The sequence below is a fragment of the Diaphorina citri genome, unplaced genomic scaffold, assembly GCF_000475195.1.
Source record: "Diaphorina citri unplaced genomic scaffold, Diaci psyllid genome assembly version 1.1 scaffold995, whole genome shotgun sequence".
NCBI classification, from domain to species: domain Eukaryota; kingdom Metazoa; phylum Arthropoda; class Insecta; order Hemiptera; family Psyllidae; genus Diaphorina; species Diaphorina citri.
In genome coordinates, this window is record NW_007378426.1 from 50,436 (window position 1) to 59,166 (window position 8,731).

An 8,731-nucleotide genomic window follows, 5' to 3' on the forward strand; every position below is an offset into this window, starting at 1 on the left:
AAAAAAAAAAAAAAAAAAAAAAGTCCCCACCAAGTCTAATTTACAAATTTATGTCCCAGCGAGGAGATTTGGAGAGGGAGGTAGAAGAGATAGAACAGTATAAATGAATATTTTGAATTTAATTCATTTGGCGATTATGTCGCTTTACATTATTTGTTAAATTTCTGTTGTTTATGGCTGAAGTTGGAAATTTAACAAAAATGGTGTAAAAAAAAAATCAACTTTGAAGAACAAGTCTAATTTTATGTTGATTGGTTCAACAGAAACCTCCACTAATTATTTAGCTGTTGCATATTGCATACTTCAAATATTCCACGGCATTCATTCTTACTCAAATGTTCAAAAGTACAATACCCAACCTAGAACGGTATGTACCTATACATTAAAGCGATATTTTCTTAACTAAAAGCTAAAAGCTCTTGACATGTGCACCCACTCTCTATTTATGTATTTATCAAATCACCTAAATCTCTACCTACACTCACCTGGGTTTTATTTTCCTAATGTCAACAACGCTTAATGGACTTGATAAGGCCAGCTATGGATAGGATGGATTATTATTATTAGGTACCTATTATTATTATTATTTTTCTTTGTAGAGGTTTGATAGAGAGAACCGTTAACTGCTAAGGTCTAACGTTCCCAAAATTGAAGAAAGAAGGAAGTAAGGATAGAAGAAAGCCAGCCGTTCCTAGAACGAACCTTATCCGTTCAAAATAAAATCCGCCCCGGGCGGGAATCGAACCCACGACCTAGCGCTTACAAGGCAGACGCGATAAGATCCATTTCATTGGATTTTCCTGTCAATAAATAAAAAACGCCTACAAAACAGATAAATGCAATGTGCAATTTGTTTTTGAAAAAATGACATGCGTGAAGTGTAACCTAAATTTACAGGCGTTTTTTAGACATCCAAAATTGACAAACCTAACCTCAATCTTGCACGTTGATTCTTGTTTTCTCGTGTTCTGTTTTGCGCTATTTGCGTATTGCGTTTTTGTTTGCTCAGCGCTCAGCGTTTTTTTTTGTTTTCAGTTCAACCATTTTCAAACGTTTTGCTACTTTTGCAGTTTTGCTTCTTTCCATTTTTGTGCCGAATCTGCAGCGTCTCTTTTCTTCTACGTTTTATTTTTTCTTTCAGTCGTCTGATTTTCAAGTTTCAAGATCTCAAAAAGCCGTGCTAACTAAATTTCTTATTGCACTGGCTTGAAAGATAGATGAATTTCTGGCTGCCTGATCAACTATTCGTTCTCACAATGACCTGCTTCTGAATTCAACGCACCCCCGCCGTCAACAATCAGCGATCATCAAAACTCTATGTTCATCAAGCCCCAGCTGAAGTGGATATTGTGCAGTTACATGTGACCGCTATACAAAAACCTTTTCATCACCAACCATGAAATTAACAGTTGATTTTGCCATTGTGTACCAAACGCTGGTTTCGGAGTGTCCCAAGTCCACCATTTCTGGTAAGTTGACAATCTGGGGTAGGTATTTATTCTGTAATTTATTCTCAAATTATACTGTAAAATATCTCTGCAAGGGTAGATCAAGATGCTTAGGAGTGTTCTTAATTTAGTTCCTATTGTTCCTAGGTCTTCATAAAGATGCAGCAAGAGGTTGTCATGATTTTCACCCATCCAGATAAGCTGTATTTTATTATGTGTCTGTCAGATGGTCTGAGTTTATTATGTGTCTGTGTACCACATACAACTGTTTGGTTAAGGTGGCGTTCCGATCCTAGCTGCCGAGCTGCCTGGTCGCGCCATAAAGGTGACGTTCCGATCCTAGCTGCCTGGTCGCGCCATAAAGGTGACGTTCCGATCCTAGCTGCCGGGTCGCGCGACTTCCATTACAAACTTCCAGTCGAACAAATTCCATATAGGTGCCTATGTCACGTAATACCTAATTTACTAATTAGAAATACAATAATTATTATTTTATATTACAAATTGTGTTATTCGTTATTCTATTTGAAAATCACCCACAAAGTGGCAAAAAAAATCAACCTCCCTTCTCGCCCATCTGATGAGGGACATACTATGGGATGGGCATCATTGGGCGTGCTATTACACAAAGCCGTAAAGTCCTATCCAGCAGATTTTTCATCTCCACCAAAAAAAAATATCATTTAGGTACCTATGTAACCTACGCTAAAAAAAAGTACGGAAAAATGGCAACTTGAAAATCTAAAATTGCCTTTTTTTATGAAGAAGAAAAACACTTACCTGTAGCATCGGTAGGAAGTAGCATAGGAAACTCCCCCAGGTCCAATTCTGAACCAGAGTCACCATAAGTGTAATAGGCAGCACGAACATACACTTGATAATATCAGCCAGTGCGATATTGATGAAATAACCGCAAGTAGCGTCCCGGAATAGTCGCTCCACTATACCAGAAAAAAATCTCATTTAGGTACCTATGTCACCTACGCTAAAAAAAAGTACGGTGAAATGCCAACTTGAAAATCTAAAATTGCTTTTTTTGATGATGAAGAAGAACACTTACCTGTAGCATTGGTAGGAAGTAGCATAGGAAACTCCCCCAGGTCCAATTCTGAACCAGAGTCACCATAAGTGTAATCGGCAGCACGAACATACACTTGATAATATCAGCCAGTGCGATATTGATGAAATAACCGCAAGTAGCGTCCCGGAATAGTCGCTCCACTATGATATGGTAGATGGCGAAGATGTTGAGAGCCACCCCGGATAGAATGGTCACTCCATACAGGATTATAAAGAAGACATACACATTGAGAAGGGTAGGCTTGATGTGGGGTTTGTCCTCATTTTTCCTGCTCTATGACTTTGAAACATCACCCAAGTAAGCGCAACTGATCTATTTGAACGCTTCTCAAGTTGCATTCCTCTTTGGACTTTTTTTTAACTTCTTTTTCAATCTCTTTTTTGTCGTCGTCCTCCTCTTATTCATCTTCTTCTTTTTCGTCTCGTTTTCCTTATTCTCCTCCTCCTCCTCCTCCTCCTCCTCCTCCTCTTTCTTCTCCTTTTTCCTAACTTTTTCTCAAGTTTCAACTCGATTGCCATACTTATTGTTCTGTTGATAATTAATTACCTACCTACTTTTGCTCTTACATCTGATTTCTCGTTCTGGCTGCAAATCATTAAGGCCATTCGTTTGCTAATGCCCTCGATTAAAATTGAAAGGTTTTATCCAAGAGGAAATCTAAAGATGAAAATCGAGTTTTGAGTAAAACAGCTTGGATTTCCTTTGAAAAGTTTTGGGAGGATTTCACAAAACCCGCATGTTTCTTGATGATTAATTCAGATATCATCATACTTTCTTTGGCACTGATTCTTAACAATATTCCACATTGGAAAAATTAGTCATTTTACCCAAAAAGGGACTTAGCAGGGTTATTAGGGTCTTCTTGCAAAATAGCCTTCAATTAATTACAAATGGTTAATGTCTTTTACAAATTGTTTGATAGTGGCGTGAGCATTTAATTTGGAGATCAATCAATGTAATTACCTAGTAATGCAATTACCTAATGTTGACAAACTCAACTATTATGTATGTAGAACAGTCTGGAAGATTTGTAAGCAAAATAATTCGTGTACAATGTAGCAAGTAGGTACACCTTCAAAATTATTTGGGCCAGCCTAGTTAGCTTAGTTGGTCGTGCGTCTGTTTTGTAAGCGCTAGGCCGCGGGTTCGATTCCTGCCCGGGGCGGATTTTATCCTGATGGGATAATGTTCGTTCTCGGAACGGCTGGCTTTCCCCTTTATATGTAATTATGTATATTTGCACTTTTGGAATTGAGAAACATGGTTAAATAGGAAAATAATTGCTGGTCCATTGGATTTAAATAGACACATTGTGGTATATTTTGATAGCTACACACAGTATTACAAAACAACCACCCAGTAACATTGTCACCTAGCAACCAAATCAACAACTGAAAAACTCTTCCCAGTTCTGAGACATCTTTTTATCTGTACAAAATTCTCTGTGTCTTTTGTTCAATCCTTTCTACAATTACAATTAAAAGATACAATACACATGCAACTGTATTATGCAATTTCCTACAAGTATACTAACATACCTACCTATAATATCTTCAAATTAGTTTAACAAATTTAGTGATCACAAGTAAAGCTTGGACTTTAATATGTCTCAAACATTTCAGGTATTCAATTCAACAAGGACTTTGGTCAGCACATTTTGAAGAATCCTCTCATCATTCAGTCTATCGTAGACAAGGGTGCAATCCGACCAACTGATACCGTTCTGGAAATAGGTCCTGGTACGGGAAACATGACAGTGAAAATCCTCGAGCAGGCGAAGAAAGTGATTGCATGTGAAATTGATCCAAGGTAAGTTAGCTAAATAGTTGAAATAAAGGAAGTTAGGAAAAAAAAAAATGTTTTATGACTATTTCTATTTAGGGCCGGTTTCTGACAAGACGAAACTCGAGAGTTTGAGCTCACTAACCGCGGAGTTTGCAAAAAGTGCGTTTCTAACAATATACCTTACAACGTTACAGAGGTATCCCATCATGAAGTTGTAAAAGTTATTTTCCCTCCCTCTATTATTTTCGTAATTTGTGCCTACAGGAGGTGCCAACGGATTTCGACATCAAGACTCTCATCGACACAGTACTGAACGAAATAAACTTTGCCGACAAGCGGGCTCGAACCATGGACCTGGACGATTTCGTGCTCCTCCTAGCCACGTTCAACAAACACGGCATTCACTTTGCCTGAACCCTCAACCCACGGACTGTGAGGATGAAGACTGCCGGAGGTAACCTCCTGAGTTTGCATGATGACTCGAACCCACAACCCGCGGACTGTGAGGACTAGAATGAAGACTACCAGAAGATGTTCTGTGAGTACCAGATTTGATACTACCTATGATTGGCGATGACTGTTTTTCTTTTAGGATTCACGCACTTTATTAGGAAACAATCTTGTCAAACTGTTCCAAATCAAATCTTGTGTTTTACAGCCTGGTCACACTAAACGATTTTTTTTCCCCAATTTTCCTTCGTGGACAATGTGAACATCCCAATGCGAATTCATTTGTAGACAAAAAAAAGTGATGGAGAAAAAATTTCCTGAAACTTCACAATGTTACCAAGTCCTCAATTAAGACGAAGAAATTTTCGTTTCGTGCAGTGTGAACGGGCTGTTACTATATCAAGTTTGAAAGATTGGAAATTGTAATTTAAATTCACTCTAGGCTGTCCAATCAACCGAGTGATGTAGGATTTTGTTACAATTTTGCGGATCCGTGCTCTGATGTTAGTTTAACATTTTTAGTTTTAATCTTTTAATAATTGGGATATAGGGAAAATGACCTAATAGTCAACTCCAAGCATTTGAAATCAACATATTATGACATAATCCTGCCAGGAACATTTGACTTGACTCTTTTTCCCTAGTCCATAATAGGAAGTGTAGTAGATTTATGTATATGTCGGGGCGCGGTGGCCGTCCTCGAGCTCTCCCTCTTCGAGTAGAGAGGACATAATAAACAAAGCAAACAAAACACTAACACGGCTTCCGCCACCTCCAGCGCCTCGTCCATGTTATGAGGAGGTACGAGGCGGAGGCAATTCAGAAGGTCATAGACCCTCTTTGCCTCCCCACTCCTCCTCAAGAGTGGCAGCAATCTGTGGCTTGTTACCGCCCTCTTCCACAGAGCCTGCAAGACGACATTCAAAATCTGTCAATACTAATAGTGTTCCACATGGTGGAACAGGCCCAACATCTGTTGGCGGACTCCGACCCTCTCCGCTTCCTTCTATTGCAATTTTTTCCTCTCCGGGTGGTAATCCCGTACCCCTGTAGCCGTCCCTATGCATAATGCAGTTTCCAAAGACTCACAATGCAGAGTTGCAGACCCTCACTCATTTTTATATGCTACATATTTCAATTCAATTATCACTCTTCATACCACTGTAATGTTCACATAGCGAAATCTTGGTCATGTGTCTGGAGACATACGTTCCTCTCCCGGATTTGTTCTATCAATGATGCTACGCCAGGAATTGTATGAATAGTGGTTCATGCAGGCAAACGTGGATAATTCAGAACTCAGGAGACCTATCTGAACTATAGAGGTTTCCGCTCCTTTCTGATGATTGAGAAACTCTACAAAAGTCCGTGTGAATGCGTGGTACACAAGATTCTGCTCATTTACTTGTAATATGTCCTCTGTTGGAGAAACCCTGCACTAGATCCTAATGACACGGCCATCCAGACTGCCTCTTTCCTGGATTTAAAGAAGGAGCTGGACACGGAAAGTAAAAGTAAGTCTGCAAAAGAGTTTCTCAATAATTAGAAAGATTTCTTTTAAAAAGATTTCTCGTCATTGAACTTTTCACAGAGCTCTCATTTAAAAAGATTTTGGTATTGTGGAAACTCAAACATTATCTCAATAATCCAGATTCGACCGTAGTAGGTACATCCACTATTATCATCCATTATAATTTAATATTAGATATTATATTTATGTATTTAGCACGTAATTTACAATGATACATTATGATATTTATAATTATATTTAGTGTGAAATGATATTTCATAATGGTAGTGTGAAGTGTGTTCAGTTGACATGAGGAGGTCTCTGATCCTGGATAAAAAACGAGGAATTCCCCTCATAATTATTCCTCAGGAATTTACTTAGTCATTAAATATTTACCAAGGAATTTACCTAGTTGAGGAATCCACCTCGTTAAATGCACTTTATTATAAAAGTAGCTCAACAGAGATTACAATTACTCGTAGCAAATCAAGTTGTAGAGTTGTACAAGTTATTTTTCATCTATTATTTATTAAATTATTACCTATTTTTTTTATTTCTTTGTATTTAATAGATTATTAGCTTCCTAAAGTCCAGAATCCAGATTCCTGGAATGTCTGGATGATTGAGTGTACCTCTGATAAGACTACTGGTTATTTTACTGACCAAACGAAGCAAATTGTAAGTTTTACCTCGATGATTTTACACTTAATTTGGTTTGTCGATGATTTTGTCCGTCTTTTGTTCCGCTACAGCTCTTAAACTTGACGATTTATCCCGTGGCGTTGGTCCGATTTTAAACACATTTGATACAGATTTTCAACATATATTGAAGGAATGTGTTGATTAGTTTGGGCCCCGTTGGGCCTCCTTTTTCTGAGGTCTACAATTCACTGAACCCCTAGTTTATCTACCAAATCCTGAACAAAGTTCCTTTGATCCCATTCCCATTTCATTCACAAAACACAGATTGAGTTTAGCTTAGGGGAAGTTGTGATACCAATTTCTGAACAAGATCCCCAATTTTCAATTCCTGACACAGATCCCAGTTCCAAGGTTCCTGATGTAGGACTGATGAAAGACATCTCATTAGCAATGGCATATCTTGATAAATGATGTTACATATTGTATGATTGATATACTTCGCATTGTCAGCTCTGAGTTAGAAATGATGAAAATGTCAGCCTGATGTCCTTGCTAAGGATGTCAGGACCCTTCTCACATTGTAAAAAACGATCCCAGTCGAGGTTTGGAAGAATAAAGGGAAGTCAATTTTACGCATATTTTAGGTACCTACATTTACAAGTTAGGTAAAAAATAAAGTACTTATGTAGGTACATATACGTGTATACCTGTATACCTGTGTATAGGTCCATAGATACAATATTATGCTGTGACAAGGGTAGGTAGGTATGTGTGAGAGAAGGAGTGAGAGAGAGAGAGAAAGAGAGAGAAAGAAAGAGAGAGAGAGAGCGAGCGAGAAAAAGAGAGAGGAAAGTGAGGGGGAGAGAGAGAGAGGAAAAAGAGGGAGAGAGAGAGTAATTAGGGAATGATACACTGGTGGAATTTATACAGAACTATTTCCAGAATTCAGAACTTCCTAGTTCCAGTTCTGAAAATGAAGATTAATTTTATTGTACTGGGGTTCCCATAGGACTGTTATTTATGCGTACATTTACAATGAGGTTTCTCAGTGTGTCAGGTTTGCTACTGTTATCTCATTTCTCTCTTCTTTTGCTAACCATCCCTCCTCTCTCTCGTCTCTTTCCTTCTCCTTCTTTTCTCTCTCTCTCATTCTCTCTTCTCTTTTCTCTATTACCTTTCTCTCTCACACACACACTCACTCTCTCTGTCTCTCCTCTCCTGTGTTCTCTTTCATTCGCTCTTTCTCCTCTCTCCCATTATCGCTCCCTCTTTTTCTTTCACTCCACCCCTCCTTCTCTTCTCTCTCTCTCTCATTCTCTTTCATTGACTCATTTCACTCTGCTCTCTATCTCTCTCTTTCGCGTTTTCCGTCCCTATCCTCACGCCGCGCGCCGCTCCCTCTGTATCTCTCTCCCCCCTTTGTCTCTCTCCCTCCCCAACCCTCCCTCTCGTGCTAATTTTTCAGTCGTTCAAGAAATGTGTGAAGCTAGCCCTCCGTTCCTTCCATTTTAAACCAGTGCCTAATTTTAAGTGTTAAGAAGGAGGAGGGAGGGCTTTTCGTGAACACCCTGTACCAACTTACAAACAAGCTGGATCACACACAAACGATTTTTTTCTTTCTTTTTTTAGCATAATAGGTAATTTATAATATAATAATTATAATGTTTTTGATAACCATCTCTTGGGTTTTCGTCACCTTATTATTCAAGAGTGCAATTTAGACCAAGAGTCAAAAGTGTGGAGGTCTGAATACTTGGAATTTTAATAATTACCTATGTTCCCTATTTTTTTTATTATTTTTTTTTTTTTCAGTTT

At 38.4% G+C, this 8,731-nt stretch overlaps 1 protein-coding gene across 1 annotated transcript; it reads left to right on the top strand.

The window, feature by feature from the left end:
* Nucleotides 1-1,149: 1,149 nt before the first annotated feature.
* Nucleotides 1,150-5,520, top strand: LOC103513609 (probable dimethyladenosine transferase). The gene is made up of 3 exons (XM_026826757.1): nt 1,150-1,469; nt 4,152-4,338; nt 4,536-5,520. Exons 1-3 carry the CDS (start codon nt 1,397-1,399, stop codon nt 4,726-4,728), a joined length of 453 nt encoding a protein of 150 aa, XP_026682558.1. The 5' UTR covers nt 1,150-1,396; the 3' UTR covers nt 4,729-5,520.
* The last annotated feature ends 3,211 nt before the right edge of the window (nt 5,521-8,731 follow it).